This window comes from Thalassophryne amazonica, chromosome 15, assembly GCF_902500255.1.
Source record: "Thalassophryne amazonica chromosome 15, fThaAma1.1, whole genome shotgun sequence".
NCBI lineage: Eukaryota > Metazoa > Chordata > Actinopteri > Batrachoidiformes > Batrachoididae > Thalassophryne > Thalassophryne amazonica.
The window spans coordinates 52,288,759-52,311,023 of record NC_047117.1 but is presented as its reverse complement, the minus strand read 5'-3'; the positions used below and the strand labels follow the sequence as shown (position 1 = coordinate 52,311,023).

Below are 22,265 nucleotides of genomic sequence, written 5' to 3'. Positions count from 1 at the left end.
TCGCAGCCTGCTGAATGTGACGTGCAGCCAATCAGAAAGCGATGTGACGGACGTACGGAGCGGAAAATAAAATCAAAACAGCTGTTCTGACTTACCAGAAAGTCCGGTGGGCGCGCTGCCTCCACTCCTTTAAAGAACACCTTTTCCTTTTCTTTTGTTTTTTTTTCCCCTCTGTTTTAAATAGACCACAAAGTATCTCCATTTGTTTACTCTGAAGTCATGTTTAATCTCGAGAGATTTTGCGAAATTTCCTGTCTGAGCTGGGAATGTTCTTGTGTGAAAACTGTTTGTGTGTGGTGTTGTCCTTACCGTGTGGCTGAACACCACACACTGTACGACCAAACCTGTTAGATCTATGACTTTTTTTTTTATCTCCACGTGTGTGGTCTCTCAGCTTTTGGAAACCTAAAGATAATTTTAAAATCCTAGTCAGCTCTCCCACTGAGTCCCACAGTCAAATGCACATTCAAGTTTGTGGGGGCGTGGCTTTGGACGGAGCACTGACGGGCTAGGGAGGAGGGGGGTGGAACCTAGAGGAGGTGCTACTTTCAAATCTTTAGCTCTCTAGGACTACCAACTCTAGCTTTAAACATGTCCATGAAGTCAGAGTTCAGTTAATAAGACACTTGTACAGATCGAAGAACCCTGCTCCTGTGCATAATTTCAAAGCATTCACAATCACTCCAATAGTCAGTCATATTTTAGTAATTACTCTGTCCTGATTACAACATTAAAAGCAATCACATAGTCAACAAGGACACAATTAAATGTTGACATGACTAATTTAAAAAAAGTATTTCATCATGATGCTTAGGTCATGTTGAGAAATCCTAATTAACAGACACACTGAAGTCATTATCTTATCATCATCCCCTACTGCATTTATAAAAAATATTTATATATTTATTTACAGTGTCTTTTGTTCCTGGTTTTCAGATATGAATGAATCTACCAGACTTAAAAATGCACACATTAATTTTCATGCTATTTTCTCTTAAAATGTCCAAGGTTCCTTCTAATGTTAATCAAGAAATCATCTCATCTGAAACAACAGGTAAGTTATGGTTTTAATTTACAGATTAATAAAGATAAAAACAACAAAAAAAAACTTAAAACTATTTTGAGGCAAAAACACAACACTTCTCATTGAAAATAATGGGGTTTTAGAGCGATGTGTGAAGTGTTTCATGCCCTTAACGTGTTCAGTGTGAAAGGCCATTTAAATCAAATCAATTTTATTTATATAGCGCCAAATCACAATAAACAGTTGCCCCAAGGCGCTTTATATTGTAAGGCAAAGCCATACAATAATTATGGAAAAACCCCAACGGTCAAAACGACCCCCTGTGAGCAAGCACTTGGCGACAGTGGGAAGGAAAAACTCCCTTTTAACAGGAAGAAACCTCCAGCAGAACCAGGCTCAGGGAGGGGCAGTCTTCTGCTGGGACTGGTTGGGGCTGAGGGAGAGAACCAGGAAAAAGACATGCTGTGGAGGGGAGCAGAGATCAATCACTAATGATTAAATGCAGAGTGGTGCATACAGAGCAAAAATAGAAAGAAACACTCAGTGCATCATGGGAACCCCCCAGCAGTCTAAGTCTATAGCAGCATAACTAACACCTGATCCAGCCCTAACTATAAGCTTTAGCAAAAAGGAAAGTTTTAAGCCTAATCTTAAAAGTAGAGGGTGTCTGTCTCCCTGATCCAAATTGGGAGCTGGTTCCAGAGGAGAGGAGCCTGAAAGCTGAAGGCTCTGCCTCCCATTCTACTCTTAAAAACCCTAGGAACTACAAGTAAGCCTGCAGTCTGAGAGCGAAGCGCTCTATTGGGGTGATATGGTACTATGAGGTCCCTAAGATAAGATGGGACCTGATTATTCAAAACCTTATAAGTAAGAAGAAGAATTTTAAATTCTATTCTAAAATTAACAGGAAGCCAATGAAGAGAGGCCAATATGGGTGAAATATGCTCTCTCCTAGTCCCCGTCAGTACTCTAGCTGCAGCATTTTGAATTAACTGAAGGCTTTTCAGGGAACTTTTAGGACAACCTGATAATAATGAATTACAACAGTCCAGCCTAGAGGAAATAAATGCATGAATTAGTTTTTCAGTATCAAGACAAGACTCAGACTCTGAGATTTACGTATTTATGTTACAGCCTTATTCCAAAACAGGGTAAATTTTTTTTTTCCCCTCAAAATTCCACTCACAACACCCCAGAATGACAAAATGAATTTTTTTTTTTTTTTTATAAATTTGCAGAAATTTTTTTTTGGGGGGGGGGGGAGGGGTTGGGAGCGGGGCTATCTCTGCAGTTATACGGCATGTGGCAGGGTACACCCTGGACAGAATGCCAGTCTATCGCAGTGCCACATATAGATAGACAAACACAATGGTGACATTTTTTTTATTTTTAAGAAATTTGCAGAAATTAAATCACACATAGATAAGTATTCATACCCTTTGCTCAATACTTTGTTGATGCACCTTTGGCAGCAACTACACCCTCAAGACTTCGTGAATATGACGCTATAAGCTTGGTGTACCTATCTTTGGGCAGTTTTGCCCATTCCTCTTTGCAGCACCTCTCAAGCTCAATCAAGTTGGATGGGGAGCGTCGGTACACAGACATTTTCAGATATCTCCAGAGATATTCAATCGGATTCAGGTCTGGGCTCAAGGATGAATAAATGGAATAGTTTTGACTGTGTTGAATGTTTGGACTCCAAAGTATTATAATAATAATAATAATTTATTAGACACCCAAGCATAACAGAAATTTACTCATATGACCAAACTCATAACAGAAAAACAAAGAAATATAAGAAAATAAATCAAATACATGGTGCCTAAAGGTGTAAGCAGAAGCAACGCTTATCCATGCCTACCCTCCTTTATAAAATCATCAGGCATATATGCCTGTTCATAGACATTTATACCCAATACAATCTGAACACAGCAGCACCTAGTTACAGATAAAAGAAGTCAAATATTTCTCCAGACAACTCCTAAAAAAAGAAAAAAAGAAAAAAAAATGAAGGTTCCAGTACAACAGCCTCTACATATAACACAACTCAACCCTAATAATCTAATACATATCTACCAAATACCATTTGTTTGTATAAATGTTTGAACCGGTTAATATCTGGACACTGCTTAAGTTTCTCTGGTAAATTATTCCATTTTTTTGGGCCACAAATGGAAACACAAAAGCACCTCCTAGTCGTCCTAGCGCTCGCAATTTTAAAATAAAACATACCCCTTAAATTATACCTACCCTCTCTCAAAGTAAAATATTCTTGAATTCTGAGAGGTAATTGTTTATTTCTTGCTTTATGCATCAGTTGAACAGTCTTAAATGTAATCATATCATAAAGTTTTAGTATCTTTGATTTAATAAATAACGGATTGGTATGATCCCGAAACCCTGAATTATGAATTATTCTTAATGCTCTTTTTTGAAGGATGAATAATGATTGTAAAGTAGTTTTATAGTTATTACCCCAAACGTCCGCACAGTATGTCAAATAAGGTGCAATCAATGTACAATACAAAGTATGTAGTGATTTACCATCTAAAGTGTACTTTGCCTTATTCAATATTGCAATACTTTTAGAGACTTTCTTTTGAATATGAGCTCTCCAGTTAATTTTATCATCAATAATCACACCTAAAAACTTATTTTCCTTGACACAATCTAGATTTACCCCCAAGTATATTTAACTGTATTTGTACATCCAATTTATAATTTCCAAATATCATTTTGGTTTTTGACCAATTTAATGACAATTTGTTCATGTCAAACAAACTCTTCAGCTTTATCATTTCGACACTCAAATCAAACAATAACCGCTGCAAATTCTCTCCAGAACAAAACAAGTTTGTGTCATCAGCAAAGAGAACTGCTTTAAACACATTGGAAACTTTACATAAATCATTAATATATAAAATAAATAATTTTGGTCCCAGTACAGAGCCCTGGGGAACCCCACAAACAATGTCCAGATATGTAGAATTGCAGTCCCCGATTTTAACAAACTGCTTCTGGTTTTGCAAATAACTTTTAATCCAGTTCAGAGCCACTCCTCTAATCCCATAAAGTTCTAGCTTTTTAAATAATATGTTATGACTGATTGTATCAAAAGCCTGTTTTAAGTCAACAAATAGACCTATTACCAATTCCCTTTGGTCCATATGTTTATTAATCTCTTCGATTGCATTGCACAAAGCCAAAGCCGTGGATACTGGCTGTCATCAAGCAAGTTGTGAAGTTCAATAAATCTATCCAGTCTGTTATTATAAAGTTTTTCCAGTATCTTAGAGAATTGTGACAATATAGACACAGGCCTGTAGTTATTAAAAAGATGTTTGTCACCAGATTTAAATAGAGGTATCACCTTTGCCACTTTCATACCATTTGGAACAATTCCCATTTGAAATGATTTATTAAATATATATGCTAATGGTTTAACAATTTCTGGAATTATCTGCTTTACTAAAGCCATATGTACATTATGATCAGTTGACTTTTTACTTTTACATGTGCTGACTATCATAATAATTTCTCTTTCATCAACTGGGCCAAGAAACATAGTATATGGATTTCTCTCAATTAATTGCTGGCTTTCCCATGTAATATGTGGAATGTCAGCTGCTAAATCTGGCCCAACATTAACATAAAATGTATTAAAACTATTCACTACTTGATTCATGTCATATTCATCTTTATTGTTACAAGTAAGATGGGTAATTCTTTAATTTGGGTTTATTTCTTAAAATACTATTCAGTATTTTCCATGTTTCCTTTATATTATTTTGATTATCATTTAGAATTTTGCCATAGTATGATTTTTTACAATTCCGCATAATGGTGGTTAATTTATTTTTATAGCACTTATATTTAATCTCAGCCTCTCTTGATTTACTTCTGATGAACTCTCTATATAACATATTTTTCTTCTTACATGCCCTTTGCAATCCCTTTGTTATCCATGGATGGACATTATACTTACTATTTAAGCTGCAATGTAGAACTGGACAATTTTTGTTGTATACATCAAGAAATATCTTTTCAAATTTAACATATGCTAAATTAGCATCATTCTCCGTATAAATGGAATTCCAATCCTGCAGACATAAATCATTTTTTAGGGCAGTAATAGCTTCTTCAGATTGCGACCGCTTTCGATACTGTATTTTCTCCTTCCATTTAGTATTCAAATTCAGCTGTTACTATAAAAATTGGTAAATGGTCACTGATATCATTGATCAATAAACCACTTATTGTTTTTGTATTAATATCGTTTGTAAAAATATTATCAATAAGGGTAGCTGATTGAGAAGTTATTCTTGAAGGCCTAGTAATTTTTGGATATAAATTTAAGGTGTACAAGGTATTAATGAAATCATCTGTCCCTTTATTTTGATGCGGATTTAAAATATCAATATTTATATCTCCACAGACAAATACTCGCTTATTACCCATCTGTGAAAAATATTTTGAAATTCTTCAATTTTTGAGCCAGGAGCTCTATAAATACTACTAATAATTATATTTTTACTTATTCCCAAACATATTTCAATTGTGATACATTCCAAAAGATTTTCTACGGCCATTGTCACTTGATCATTGATTTTATAATTAAGGCTTTTATCAACATACAATGCTACTCTGCCACCTCTATTATCTCTATTCAAATGATTAAATTCATAACTCCAATTCATAATTTGAAACATCATCATCAGCAAGCCACGTTTCCGTTATAGCAATTATACTAAAAGGTTGGCAGAATTGTTTTAAATAGTCTTTAATGTTCCCAAAATTCTTGTACAAACTCCTATTAAATCAATCAATCAATTTTTTTTATATAGCGCCAAATCACAACAAACAGTTGCCCCAAGGCGCTTTATATTGTAAGGCAAGGCCATACAATAATTATGTAAAACCCCAACGGTCAAAACGACCCCCTGTGAGCAAGCACTTGGCTACAGTGGGAAGGAAAAACTCCCTTTTAACAGGAAGAAACCTCCAGCAGAACCAGGCTCAGGGAGGGGCAGTCTTCTGCTGGGACTGGTTGGGGCTGAGGGAGAGAACCAGGAAAAAGACATGCTGTGGAGGGGAGCAGAGATCGATCACTAATGATTAAATGCAGAGTGGTGCATACAGAGCAAAAAGAGAAAGAAACAGTGCATCATGGGAACCCCCCAGCAGTCTACATCTATAGCAGCATAACTAAGGGATGGTTCAGGGTCACCTGATCCAGCCCTAACTATAAGCTTTAGCAAAAAGGAAAGTTTTAAGCCTAATCTTAAAAGTAGAGAGGGTGTCTGTCTCCCTGATCTGAATTGGGAGCTGGTTCCACAGGAGAGGAGCCTGAAAGCTGAAGGCTCTGCCTCCCATTCTACTCTTACAAACCCTAGGAACTACAAGTAAGCCTGCAGTCTGAGAGCGAAGCGCTCTATTGGGGTGATATGGTACTACGAGGTCCGTAAGATAAGATGGGACCGGATTATTCAAAACCTTATAAGTAAGAAGAAGAATTTTAAATTCTATTCTAGAATTAACAGGAAGCCAATGAAGAGAGGCCAATATGGGTGAGATATGCTCTCTCCTTCTAGTCCCTGTCAGTACTCTAGCTGCAGCATTTTGAATTAACTGAAGGCTTTTTAGGGAACTTTTAGGACAACCTGATAATGAATTACAATAGTCCAGCCTAGAGGAAATAAATGCATGAATTAGTTTTTCAGCATCACTCTGAGACAAGACCTTTCTGATTTTAGAGATATTGCGTAAATGCAAAAAAGCAGTCCTACATATTTGTTTAATATGCGCTTTGAATGACATATCCTGATCAAAAATGACTCCAAGATTTCTCACAGTATTACTAGAGGTCAGGGTAATGCCACCCAGAGTAAGGATCTGGTTAGACACCATGTTTCTAAGATTTGTGGGGCCAAGTACAATAACTTCAGTTTTATCTGAGTTTAAAAGCAGGAAATTAGAGGTCATCCATGTCTTTATGTCTGTAAGACAATCCTGCAGTTTAGCTAATTGGTGTGTGTCCTCTGGCTTCATGGATAAAGCTGGGTATCATCTGCGTAAATGAAAATTTAAGCAATACCGTCTAATAATATTGCCTAAGGGAAGCATGTATAAAGTGAATAAAATTGGTCCTAGCACAGAACCTTGTGGAACTCCATAATTAACTTTAGTCTGTGAAGAAGATTCCCCATTTACATGAACAAATTGTAATCTATTAGACAAATATGATTCAAACCACCGCAGCGCAGTGCCTTTAATACCTATGGCATGCTCTAATCTCTGTAATAAAATTTTATGGTCAACAGTATCAAAAGCAGCACTGAGGTCTAACAGAACAAGCACAGAGATGAGTCCACTGTCCGAGGCCATAAGAAGATCATTTGTAACCTTCACTAATGCTGTTTCTGTACTATGATGAATTCTAAAACCTGACTGAAACTCTTCAAATAGACCATTCCTCTGCAGATGATCAGTTAGCTGTTTTACAACTACCCTTTCAAGAATTTTTGAGAGAAAAGGAAGGTTGGAGATTGGCCTATAATTAGCTAAGATAGCTGGGTCAAGTGATGGCTTTTTAAGTAATGGTTTAATTACTGCCACCTTAAAAGCCTGTGGTACATAGCCAACTAACAAAGATAGATTGATCATATTTAAGATCGAAGCATTAAATAATGGTAGGGCTTCCTTGAGCAGCCTGGTAGGAATGGGGTCTAATAAACATGTTGATGGTTTGGATGACGTAACTAATGAAAATAACTCAGACAGAACAATTGGAGAGAAAGAGTCTAACCAAATACCGGCATCACTGAAAGCAGCCAAAGATAACAATACGTCTTTGGGATGGTTATGAGTAATTTTTTCTCTAATAGTTAAAATTTTGTTAGCAAATAAAGTGGATTATTGAGAACTTCCCTTCCCATATAGTGCACTTACTGTACTGTTCCTCAGTATAGTACTGGCAATTATTATTTACAGAGGAATAAAAATGATTATCCGGGTCTATCTCATATTCCCAATCTTGAATATGATGTTCCGTATACTGAAAAGGTTGTAATTCTTGTACCAACGTAAATTCAAAAGGATCAGCTGTCATCTTAAAATACAAACAATTAATCAGACTCCAGCATCGTGTAAACATAACGTAAGCATACCATGGAATTCATTGCCCCAATTAATCCTACCCATGTTCCTTTAACAACAGACATAATCACTATTAAACCAAATACCCATCATTTAAACCTTTCCAGATCCAAAAGTTCTCTTATCACTATAACTTTAGCTTCTTCTGGTGCTCCATTTAACTTAATCATCACTTTGCAATTTCTTGTCCACGTTGCCTGAATTTTCTGATGCTTCCAGAGCATTCTAGCTTCTCTTGCTATATCAGCATTTTTCTTTATCAAGTGTTCATTAATGTAAACATTTGTTCCTCTCAGTTTCCTGCCCTGCCTCAACAAATCATTCTTAATTTTCCTGTTTGCAAACTTGATGATAGTGGTTGGTTTGGCCTTGCTATCTTCTTGGGTAATGAGTGACAGTCTGCAATGTCACTGTTATTAATGTGGATGTCCTTTGACAAAAAAAAAAAAAAAAAAATTAATGATCTGTTGCTCCAGGGAATGTGTTTCTTCCTGTGTTTCTTCCAAAGTTCCAGCGCTGTTAGCAACTACCCTGGCATATGATTGATGTTTAGTGTTCAATCCTGTTACAATAACGTCATCCATTCTAGAGTTCTGTTCCAGCTCGTCCACCCGTTTTTCCAAAAATCTAATTTTGTTGTCTTTTTCCTGCAGCATTTTCCTCAGCTCACATACCTCCCTCAACAAACCCAGTAATTCATTGTTTTTTAACCACACCACTCAGCTCTTCTGACATAAAGTTCAGAGACTGTTTTATCTCTTCAAGTTCTTCTCCAATTATTACCTTTTTAAGTGGCCTGATACATTTACACAACCACGGTCCTGGATGTCTCCTCCGGTGGGCCTAGAGGCCGAAGTAAAGGTCAAACAAGGTCGATGTCCACTGGATCTTATGACAGGTGACATGTTACCCTGCAAAGTGATAACTAAGCACGACAGATGGTGCAAACTATTCTTTAGAACCCTATCAACCCAAACAATAATTTGCATCATTTTCTACTGAAATTGGAGCAACTTTAACTTTTGACCCTGTACAAACTGAAATTGACCTTTGCCACCATTTTTGCAGTTTTTACCCCGCAACGCCAGAACATTCCATCACAGACAGTCCAGACCTTACGTTTTTGGAGTTATTATGATCAGACAAATAATGCAGTATAGTTTTCAGTGTGATTGAAGCATTTATAAATTTTGACCTCTGTGTAATTTTTCATTGACCCTGACCTGGCTACAGCTACCACCCTGGGATGGCCATCATACATTTTTGTGTAGGCCATGATACACTGAGGCTGGATTCTAAGTGTCATTTAGTCACATTAAGTGGTACCAAAAACCTGCTCGGCCCATGAACTAAAATAAGTATTCACACGTTCCTTTTGGGTCCCTATGTGAGTCAAATCCACGAAAAACAGTCTGATCTTAAAGATTTAGTCTTTCACACCAAACAGGTGAAAATCAGACTGGAAGTAAAATGACAACTGGACTTTGGCTAAAGGGAACCCACAATTTACCACGCAGAGCGCAAAAGAAAGAAAGAAACCCATTGCAGTACTGTCATAATGGAAAAGTGCTCTTTCCAACTTACTGTACCTTGACACTTGCACAAATTTGATCCACGCAGTGCCAGAGAGTAAACTCGTAAACTGTGTGCAAGTTCGCAAAGAAAATTTTGAAAAGTTCAAAATCTCTGGCACACGTTAATTTTGTGAACTACACGTGAACATTGTGCAAACAATTCAAAAACACTGTCACTGCGAGTCATTGCATCAGCACAGCACACGTGAACGATGATGTTAAATCTATATTTAACGTTTTACAGCTACTCATAAGAAGGAATGAAAATGGCACTGTTTTACCAAGCCATTACAATACAAATATAAATAATTACCTTCCAGACTATTCCAAATGCGTTCTCCATATCACAAAGTGCAACAAGAACAGTTGCAGCTGTAGAAAATTCCTCTGTGATTGGAGGTGGTTTCATTAGCCAAGTTCTGACAGCAAATGATCAATCCGCTATGAAATAATTATTTTACATAACAGCGTCCAGCGGCACAATGTGCAGCATCCAGCAGGACAAAGTGGGTTATGTTGGCACAATGAATGGCGCAACAGTGCGGGTTTAAATGCGTGCAAGTGTCAAGGTGCCTTTAATGTGTTATTGTGCCACTCTGACAATGTGGTGGAATTATACATGCTCATATGTTATAAACAGGTCCCTGTCATTTGATTGGTGAATTGTATATCACATGACATTCATCATTTGTCCCACTGTACGGAGGTTGTCACCACATTTTTTTTTTTTTTTTACCATTTGCATGGATGCTTAGGATAAAAAAAAAAAGAAAAGAAAAAAAGAGACAGCAATGTGATTCATCTGTAATATTCAAGACAGCAAAAATTACCCCGAATGCTATAGGCATTTGGAAAGCTGGGGGGGGGGGGGGGGGGGTGTTATTGAGAATACAAGTGCCCTGTGGTGCATTCTGGTGCTTTCTTTGGACTAAATTTGGACCTGAAACAGCTGTTAAATTTCTCGTGTGATCTCATGCAATATGGCACAACATGTGGCTTTTGAATGCATGTTGTGCCATCCAGGAACATGTACAGAATATAACAACACAACAGTTTACAAATATAGCTAAATCTTCATGAAAACTTTAGTTTGTTTGTGATTGGGCTCAAAAACTAGGCAATTAAAAATCATAACTCTCAACTAAAATGTTATAAATATCTTAACTGCTTTCAGACTAGGTAAAGAGATATAATATACCATAACACTGAAGCCACTCGATTACTATTAAATGCACAACAATAAAATGTTAAATTTGTTTAAATTATCCATCTCAGTCTGAGCCCAAACACCTCTAAGAATCTGAACCTGAATTTATTTTTTATTTTATACAGAAATTTATTTATTGCTTGACATACCTTGATTAACATACCTTATAGTAAAAAAGCCACATATTCTTGTGTAAAGTCCTGTAAATCCACTCAAAGCCACTGTGTCTTTTTCCTATGAAAAACGTCTACATTAATAAAAACTCATTTACACTCTTGTGTAAATTCATGCACCCGAAATCCATTCAAAGCCAATGAAAGAAAGTCTAGATTAATGAAAAAAGTCACATAATCTTTTCTAAAATCCTGTTTGAACAGCACAATGTTTATTTTCCAGAGAGAAAAATTCTTACCGTGTTTCTTGAGGGCACAGTTCACTTTTCCCGTTTCTTTTATCTTTCAGGTGTGCTGATGAAGCCAGCGACAATTCCACGGATTCTTGTCCTTTTTTCAAAGTCTTTCTCGCCATCTTCTCTCTGTCCAACGTCGGTCCATGACAGAGACATGCTGCACAAGTCTTCTTTTAAAAACTTTAGCGCTCTAAAGGTTTGCGATGTCCACATGCTACCTTTAGCTAAAGCTTCATGCAGGAGACACACAGCGTCGCCGCAGCAACCAACCAGTCTCACTTTACAATAACTGTCGCAACAGCCAGGGTTATAAAAGAACACTTTGCGATAGACATTTTAAAAACTCAGTGACAATCATGATTATAGAGTAAAACACTAACACCTCCCCCCCATGATGAAATCCGCAATTTCACAGATCCATGGATTTTTCACAGCCCTGCATTTCTTTTAGACGGCAAGAATTTACAAAAAGACGGAAAACCATCCAAAGACGGCAAATAAGCATCCCTGCATTTGCTGTTCATTTTCCTCCAATAGCTTTTCATAAAACTGCATCCATGATACCAGGAACCTAAAGCCATTAGCCACAGTGTTCATGGGTTCATCTTCAGCAGCTGTGGAAGCTCCTTTCCCTGGATTCAGGAAAGTAGACGTGTGTGTATTAAAACCATACTACTGAACTCCTCAGCCATTCTTGCTCTGCTCAGCTGTGCATCGATTTGCCTGCCGGCCAGCATTACCTGCTATTTGGCCACACATCTTACTCAGTCCCTTGCTGTCTGCTTTGGCTTAAATCCCCAATACTGTGAAAAAGTGAGTTCAAATTTTTTTATGACCTGAAAAGACAAATCGTGCAGCAGATAAACAATCCTTCAAATGGTGATACAAGCACCAAATTCAGAACAAACACTCCTTAGACATGGTTCAAATCCCAGCCTGACTGGAAGATCACTAAGGGCCCTTGGGCAAGGTCCTTAATCTCCTAGTCGCTCCCGGAGTGTAGTGAGTGCCTTGTATGGCAGCACCCTGACATTGGGCTGAATCAGGGCTTGACATAAACCAATTTGCCCCACTGGCCCACAGGGCAGTAGAATTTAGAAGTTAGTGGCCCACAGTGTAGGAGCACTGGCCCATGGTTTTGCGCACGAGAGCTCATGATATTCCACCTTGAAATCTGCCTATATAATATAAACCAATCCAGAAAAACAAACATAAAATAGTCTATGGATCATGAAGTTGAAAAAAAAAAAAAAAAGAAAAAAAAAAAAGATTTTTTTCAGAGGGTATTCTCAAATGACTCCCATAAAATTTAGAGGGCATTTTTTAAGCAACCCTCAGCATTGGCTAACTCAGTCAGAAATGTAAAATACAGATGTAGGTTCATATCAAAACTAAAAAGTATGCCTTGTCTGGATTGGAGTTATAGATCTAAAAATGGAAAAAAATAAATAAATAAATAGGCTCGGCTCCTTTGCTAATGTTGTCACCGTGGGGTTTCCACAAAGGCAAGCTGGTTAGACTTTTAAACTAGCTTCAAAACAGCCAGGGTCTCCCAGGACCAAGCATATACTTTACTTACTTGTCAGCATATGACGGATAGGCCCTGCAGATTTGGCAGAAAACCTCATTCTTTTCTTGGTCATGACCAAGCCACGGCCATTTCTGTGGCCAGGTCAGGACAAAACCTCTCTTCCTCTTGTTTCTTTCATACAGCCTGTCTCTCTCCCTTAACTCATCATCACTAAGCTTCCTCTTCTGGCCAATTCCTTTAGCAAAACTCTTTCCTGGTTGTTGTCCGGGATTGGGAGGATGTAGTTCAAACATTTTTCAATTCGAATTTCAAAGCGTTCTGTTAGATTTGCGTCTTGTTCGTCTTCGTTTCTTGCAACTTCCCGCGCATTTAAAAAACTCTGGACCTAAATAAACTCTACGTGGTGGCTCCTTGATCTCTGAATATAAATAGAAAAAAAAAATCTGTAGTTTTTTTTGTCAAAAACATTTCCTTTCAGACATTACTGGCATGAATGTCTTTCCATACCTCTGAGCTGAACTCTTGCAGCTGGCTGTGCTTCACGTCAGCATCAGTTTAATTCATAAAGAATGCAGGACGTCTCATTTTGGGAAGAAAAAAAACGTTTTAGTTGACTGTAGTTTATTTTCTGTATTACAGCGTTTGGAAAGAGGTGTCATTTTATTTAAAGCGGCAATTCTTTTTAGTTATTAATTCCGACTGGACTGTGTCTCAGCAGAGAGCCGTGCAGCGTTTGGAGCTGTGCCAACGGAACGGAGGACGATTCTCGTTTCTTGACTGCAACAAGACAAGATCCCACCTTAGTGACTTTAATGTGCACAAAAGTGACTCACAGTCACGATTGACATATTTTAATGGCTTTGCATCACTTTTTACCACAACTGAAGCAACTTCAACTTTTGACCTCTGTACAAACTGAAATTGACCTTTGTCACCATTCTTGCTGTTTTTACCCCATAACATTCAGTCATAGATAGTACAAACTAAACCTTTTTGGAATCTTTGTCAGACAAATAATGTGGTGTAGGTTTCAATCTGATTATAGCATCTTTAAATTTTGACCCCTACCTGGCTGCCTGCTGAAAATTCAAGTGGCCAATCGTTTTTTTTTTTTTCTTCTTCAAAACAGTAAAGTCAAAGGCGTACTTGTGCCAAATTTGATGCTTGTATCAGAATTTGCAGGATTCCTCTGTAAATATTCTCTTATCTGCTGCAACTATAAAGGATTGTTCTTTTTGGGTCTAGGGGCCGCAGATAGTTGGTCAGACAATCCCCAAAAACTGAAGCCAAAAAGGATGTGCAACGGCAACAATAACGGAGCCATTTTAAATATAGATTTTTTTAAAAGTTTTTAAATCATTTGTGAATTGTTAAGGATAAGAATCACTATACTGATGTAAACCAATTGTAGAATTTTCCAATGAATGAAGTTAGTGTAGTATAATTCTCGCACAATGTGTGTAGTTATGTGGGTGTGTTATCTTATTTATAAAAGTGGCTGAGACTATAGAAATGAAGTGCGCACAGTTGGCAAAAGGAGGCAGGTGTTATAATGGGTCTGATACCCCAAGTTTTAGGTTAACTGTCAGAACTTGCACGCGCTGTCAGTTTGCAAAATTAACTAATGTTAAGTTTGATTGGATGAATATTTTTCTGGCTGGTGAACAAACTTATGATCCAGCAAAGTGTGATCTGTTAACAGGCTTCCAAGCTCGGCTGTATGTGCATTTACTGCATGTGCGCACACAGTGTGTGTGAAGAAAATAAACATCAGAAAATTTGAGTTGCATCTGCCGTTCCTTTCTTTACAATCCTTCCAGAGGGGAGATTGGTAGATTGCAGCAGGTGATCTGACAAAATCTGGACACCAATTTTTGAACAAGGTTGCTCCTGGTGTGCAGTTAAATGCCTTGGATCACAGACTGATGCCAGCACAATGACATGATTATATTTTCATCATATCGCCCAGCCCTACTTTAGGTTCAGAGGTAAATAACCTCAATCCACTTCTATACGGTTATGAAACATTTTGTGGTTTTGTTCGCAACAAGATGCAAGATTACCATTGGTAGCCTGGACGGATAGAGAGAGGACATCTTGGCACAGCTCCCAAAGATGGGCTGCCCTGGTCTCCAAAGAAAAGCAGTCGTCCACATTGTACACCTGAAAGAAACCATTCTGCAATTAAAAACACTGAAACACTGTACGGTTGGATCAGGACCTCTAGAAAGAGGTCACCTCAATCTAGGATGAAACTACAATATGAGCAAATGAACCAATTATTCAACCCATGTATTGAATTCTGAGATTAATCATGTTAAATAACTGGGCAGTAGTCCGTTTTACTGTTATAGCATATTACATAAAACATTAAGCGTTAATGTGAAACATTTGAGGTCTGGCTTCCTATTTAGAAACTGGCTGAACATTAAGCCTTAAGGTGCGTTTATACATAAGCAAGACACGTTACGAATATCATTTTTCTGTCATTCGTGACACATTCCTGACATTCTTAATGTGACAATGCATCTGAATAGGTTTCTTAATAGTGCGTGTTGGTGTGTGATATTCTTGATATTCGTGGAGCATGTTTCTGCCTGTCAAAAAAATCTTCCACGAATGTCACACACCACCCTCATTTCGTCTCACGTCGTGCAGGTCGCAACTGAGCGTACTGATCCGTCTTGATGAGTATTGATCCTTAATAGAACGTGACAATGTTCGTAGTGGTTCCTGTGATGGTTCTTGGAGCCCAAAGTGTCACGCGTTATTACGAAGTGACACGGAAACTGTCAAGTTTTGACATGACTTGTAACGCGGCGTCACATTTCACTGCGCGCCACGACGAGTCAGTTTTCTGTCACGTGCGCACAATTAAACTCGGCTCCAAATGTCGTTCCACAGTTCCTGCTGAAGCTCCTCAGGACACTCCTGCAGGTGTTCCACCTGCTGTTGTAACCGATGAGCGGGAGAACGAGTCAACCAGAGGAACCAGAGGAGCGAGAGGAGACTCACATGCAGCCAGACATCTCTGCACCTCCTCCAGTCCGGCGGAGGAAGAACCGCGCGCACAATTAAACCCTGCTGTACCGCATTCAGTTTGATTGCTGACACCAAGTCGGCTAAAAGTCTTATTTCAGTGCTCTTCAGCGCGCTCCTGCAGGTGTTCCACCTGCTGCATGCGCCTGATGTTTGGGAAGATGCACGAGACGAGAACCGCATGAAGCCACACATCTGGCTCTGTCCGTCTCCTCCTCCACCTCTCTGCGCCACTCCATGGCACAGAGCCCAACTACGCATGCAGTCACAAAGTTCTTCTGAAAAACTGGAGCGATCTGAATTCGGTTGGATGAATATGGGTGGGTGTGGGTGGGTGTGTGGAGACAATTCACCTCGTTCACAACGTGACAGAACTTAATGCGCTGTTACGCGCAATAGCGCGTAACAACTCGGAACACTATTCTTGACCGTGCGTAATGGTTCCTGATAATTCTCCGGCAACGTGCCATTTAATCGTAACGTGTGGTAACAGGTTGCAGCAGTTCCTGAGGACACCTGACGCCTCTGCCCCGAATCATCACATTCGTGATCAGCGGCCAAGAATGTGTACTTTGTGGCATTCGTGACTTGTCATCGTTATGTGTAAACACAGCATTAGTGAAAGCTTTTGCAGCACAGATTAGGAACAAAGATAAGAAAATACAAACAAAACAGATAAACAAGCAATTTTCAAAAAAAACCCAGGCTAGTGTACCGGAAGTTGGTCAGTGACACAATAGAAGTACAACAGCCACCCGAGAGAGAAGAAATTTAAAGATTCTGGAGACCACCCTTTGAAGACCCAAAACAACACCAAGAGGCCAAGTGGATTGAAAAAATAAAACAGAAAAACAAAGACAAACAGCAAATGCCAGCAATTATAATCACTGAAGAGGAGATCAGAAATAAAATGAGTGAATACTGCACCACCATTATGCTGTGGCTTTCACTAAAATATTGAACGGAGAAGAGGACACACCAGACTGGCTAACGACTAGGAACACAAGCCTACTTCCAAAGACCACGGAAACACAGCTTCCCAACAAGTACAGACCCATCTGCTGCCTCACAACATCATATAAATGGCTGACAGGAATCATAGCAGATGCCATTTACAAACATCTAGACACTGGTGGCTACCTGGAAAATGAACAGAAAAGTTGTTCCAGAAAAAGATTAGGAGCTAAAGACCAGTTACTGATAGACAAAGCTATCCTGGAGGATTCCAAAAAAAGGAGGAGGAAACTCAGCATGGCTTGGAATGATTACAAAAAGGCATTTGACAGCGTGCCACACTCCTGGATCATGAGGTGCTTAGAACTCTACAACATCAATGAGGAAATAAGATCTTTCCTGAGAGCACAAATGAACAACTGGAACGCCGCCATCATCCTCAATCACACAGAGGGACAAATAACAATCCCAGACGTACGAGTTCAGAGAGGAATATTTTAGGGAGACAGCCTTTCGCCACTTTTATTCTGCTTAATCATAGACCCGCTCAGCAAAATCCTGAAGGAGCATGACATCGGGTATGACTTAAGTAGAGACAGAGGAAGGAAAAATCAAAAACTTGTGAACCATCTGCTGTTCATGGATGATTTGAAAATCTATGTCAACACAAAAAGAGGGACTCAGTCAGCTCGTGGAAACTGTCCATAAGTTCTCCACAGACATTCGTATGGAATTTGGACTAGATAAATGCACAATCAAAAAAGGTAAAAAGACAAAAACCGAAAACATACAATTGGATGAAGGGAGCTACATTGAAGATCTGGCTGTAAACTCCACATACAAATACTTGAGAACTGAACAAACAAAGAAAATGAGAACAAAAACAACACAAGAATACCTAAACCACTTAAAAAAGATCTGCAAAACAGAGTTGACACCAAAGAACAAGATCACAGCCATAAACCAGTTTGCAATACCAGTGGTGACCTATGGGTTTGGTATAGTAGACTGGCCACAGCGTGAGCTTAATAAGTTGGACACAAAAACCAGGAAGATGCTCATCCTCCATAAAGTCACATATAGAAATCAGTGCATGGACAGAATATATCTCCCTCGCAAAGAAGGCGGTCTGGGTCTCACTGAAATCAACCAGGCCTACAGAGCATCGATAATAAGTATTGGACAGTACTTAAAGAGCCCTGAAGAAGAAATCATGAAAAAGGTCGCACAACACCACGAGAAGACCTTATCTGAACAGACCTCAATCACCAAACTGGCAAAAAACTTTGGTGGAAAACTTCTACAAGAGAGAGAAAGCAACAGCCTGATGCCTGCAACAAAACTTGCAAGACAGAACAATACAGCAAAAGGGAAGGAAAACACCGAGTGGAAAGATGGAAACAGCACAAAAGGGCCGGACGATTCCAAGAACTCGAAAAGGAATACACTGACAAAGTTGGATCAATGCACTGGCTAAAAAAATGGAGAACTTGGTTTTGATGGAGAAAGAATTCTGATTGGAGCACAAGATCAGAGACTTCTAACAAATGGCAGGGATCTCACAAAATGATAAATGCCGATTCTGTCATACAGCTGTTGAGAGTATAAACCATCTAACATCAGCATGCCAGATCCTCATGGCAGACAGACTTTATACATCCAGACACAACAAGATCTGTCAATATCTCTACTGGAAAGTATGCAAGGAACTGGAGATGGAAGTCAAAGAAAACGTCTGGGAGCACAAGCTAGCACCAGTCTCATCCAACGGAAAAGTAACTGTCTTCTACAACAAAGAGATCCCAGCAGGAAGACATATCGAAAGAGGTGGAATCAAACCTGATATTATCATCTGGAACAAGCAAGAGAAAACAGCCAAAAATCATCGATGGGGAAAGATCACAAAATACCAAGAGCTGAAAAATTATCTACGAACAACATGGTCATTGAAAGACATCAATATTATCCCAGTTGTGGTGGGGGCAACAGGCCTGATGAAGAAGAACCTGAAGAAATACCTTGAGGCAATCCCCGTTCACCCAAGTACACGAGGTGCAGTTGTCTGCAATTAAGGGAACAATCATCATCATGAAGAGAGCCCTCGGATACAATGCCAGCTCTGGATGGATAACTATAGAGCCTAGGGTGCAACTTTAGACCCCAGGTTTGGGGCCCACTGCATTCTATTAAAAAGACATCAAAGATAAATGAAAAAACAAACACATCATGCTTTTGGAGAGCAGTTTTTACCAAAAAAAAAAAAAACATTGTTCATAGCGTATTAATATGGTGAATAGTTAACATTTTTACTAAATATTATTTTGGCCTTTCAGCTTGATAACATTTCAAAAATTTACCATAAGGGCCCTTTCACACATAGCACGACTGCTGAGCACGAGTGCTTCCCGAGCTTCTCAGCCGACTGAACCCGACTAGCACACGAAGGAGAAATTGCATGCCATTCATGAAAAATCAGAGCCACCTCCTAATGCTTCGTACATCTGTCGCCACAACCATTCATGCACACCAGTGGCCGAAAGACAAAGTGCCCTGTGAGTGCCCGTTCGATCCCTCTCTCGGCAGGTTTCGGCCAAATTCCAGGTACCACACGCGACCACCCAATACCATTTGCGGAGCACTTCGGAAATGTGGTGCCATTCGTGCAGTCAGGATGAAAATTGTGAGCAGGTGACCACTTTCGAGCTGGCTGTGAAATTTGTTTAAGTGGCCCCACGACTGTGGTGCTGCCAAGCAACACACGTGGTGTGTGTTTAACGCCCCCCCCGCAACACGTAGTGTGCATGTTTCATGCGCCCCCCCTCCCCCAGCAATATTTGTGGCGTGCATGTGTTTCGCGTGCTCCCCCGCAATACTTGTTCCGTGCACGTTTCACCCCCTTGCAAGTGGACTTGTCTTGTCCACTCAATAAAAGGGTTTAAATATTGGAAATTGTGGTGTTTTATATGGTGTGTGGTCCTCATTTTTTTTTCTCCACAGCAGCAGCGCGATGTGGAGAGGAAAAAACAAAACACGTTTCAGCAGCTCGCACTGTACTTGTGCACAAACTGTGATTTTGATGTCGGCTCAATGTTTTTGTGGTTCACTCATTCGGGCTGTTTCACTGTGATTCGCCCTGATTTTCGCCCAAGCAGAGGGTCACCCCTTCGAGTCTGGTCTGCTTGAGGTTTCTTCCTTAGAGGAAGTTTTTCCTTACCACTGTTGCCTGTGTGCTTGCTCTGGGGGTTGGTAAGGTTAGACCTTATTTGCGTGAAGCGCCTTGAAGCAACTTTGTTGTGATTTGGTGCTGTATAAATGAAAATAAATTGAAAATTCGTACTTATTTGTGCTATGTGTGAAGGGGCCCTAACATTGCACATCTCAGAGAACGAGCATCAATATGAGCAACAACAGAGAATGAGCAACATTTTTATGATACTGCCCCTCAAGTTTAATATAAATGGATGTAAAGCGTTATAAAGTCAAATCAAAATACATTTGTTGGTAGCGCAGTAATATAACATTACTATTCAAAATTCAGTAATCACAGTTCTTAAGAGCGCACGCAAGGATTACTGGATTCCCCTGCATGCTTATTATGTCACAATGTCATGCAGCATGTGAGCTCTACTGGCTAGCCAGTAACTTTGTTCACTGTTACAACATACTTCTGACACAGAACAGGTGAAGAAGACAAGGTTGAACTCTTAAGAGTCCACCAGGGTTGTCAGTCTTTCATACTCAGGGTGACTGTGCAGGATTCAAAGAAAACAAAGGTGTATAATGCAACAGCAAAACATGTGGATCAGTTCATTTTCCTCTCGTCCTGCTGCAAATGTAAGTTAACCTGTTAGTGACTTTTTATAGATGTAATTTGCTTTAATGACCTTTCTACAAATATCCCAAGTGTGTGCGTGTGTATACACAGGTAATTAGTAGTACTGTTGTCAGATTTCTGTGCTGAAAACTTTGGTAGGTCTTATCGATAATTACATAACACAGCCATGCTTTGCTTAAACATGAAAGAAAATTAAAGTTTGATTCATACAGACAGGGAGAGGCAGAGAGAGCGGGACACAGACACAAACAATAACTGGAATTTGTAACGTGTGCAGTGCAATAAGGTTTGTGGTTTAGCAATAAACACTTGAGTAATGTAACAAATTACTTCCCATAGAGTAAAGAAGTACTGTATTTTTTTTTTTTTTTTTTTTTTAAAGTAGTGAGTTATGTGTATCACTTACAGATACACTATGCACACTTTGTCCAACCACAACCACCGAAGCCTATAATGCCTTCAGAACTGTCTAGGTGTCTTGTTAGCTTCCCTCACTAGTCTTCTTCCAGCATGGTCAGTCAAATCACATGGACTGCAAGAGGTAAACGGTATTACTACAATGGTGGAGAAAGAACTTTCAAGGATAATACTTAATCGAATTCAGTCCCAACTTCTTGCTGCTCAGGTTGCTTATCAGGTTGTCCTAAAAGTTCCCTAAAAAGCCTTCAGTTGGTTCAGAATGCTGCAGCTAGAGTACTGACGGGGACTAGCAGGAGAGAGCATATCTCACCCGTGTTGGCCTCTCTTCATTGGCTTCCTGTTAATTCTAGAATAGAATTTAAAATTCTTCTTCTTACTTATAAGGTTTTGAATAATCAGGTCCCATCCTATCTTAGGGACCTCGTAGTACCATATTACCCCATTAGAGCGCTTCGCTCTCAGACTGCAGGCTTACTTGTAGTTCCTAGGGTTTGTAAGAGTAGAATGGGAGGCAGAGCCTTTAGCTTTCAGGCTCCTCTCCTGTGGAACCAGCTCCCAATTCAGATCAGGGAGACAGATACCCTCTCTACTTTTAAGATTAGGCTTAAAACTTTCCTTTTCGCTAAGGCTTATAGTTAGGGCTGGATCGGGTGACCCTGGACCATCCCTTGGTTATGTTGCTTTAGACGTAGACTGTGGGGGGGTTCCCATGATGCACTGTTTCTTTCTTTTTTTTGCTCCGTATGCATCACTCTGCATTTAATCATTAGTGATCGATCTCTGCCCCCCTTCTCGGCATGTCTTTTTCCTGGTTCTTTCCCTCAGCCCCAACCAGTCTCAGCAGAAGACTGCCCCTCCCTGAGCCTGGTTCTGCTGGAGGTTTCTTCCTGTTAAAAGGGAGTTTTTCCTTCCCACTGTGGCCAAGTGCTTGCTCATAGGGGGTCGTTTTGACCGTTGGGGTTTTTCATGGTTATTGTATGGCCTTGCCTTGCAATATGGAGCGCCTTGGGGCAACTGTTTGTTGTGATCTGGCGCTATATAAGAAAAAAGTTGATTGATTGATTGATTGCTCAGCATCTGAAACAGTCTGGCTTCATGCCTGAGATGTCTATCA

The 22,265-nt window shown here is 39.4% G+C and overlaps 1 protein-coding gene across 1 annotated transcript in view; it reads right to left on the bottom strand.

The window, feature by feature from the left end:
• Window positions 1–22,265, bottom strand: part of LOC117526592 (tudor domain-containing protein 7A-like) — a 61,844-nt gene that overhangs the window by 10,237 nt on the left and 29,342 nt on the right. The window contains exon 12 of the mRNA XM_034188651.1: window positions 14,967–15,066. Coding sequence (XP_034044542.1) covers window positions 14,967–15,066 — 100 coding nt within the window. The remainder of the gene's footprint in view (window positions 1–14,966; window positions 15,067–22,265) is intronic.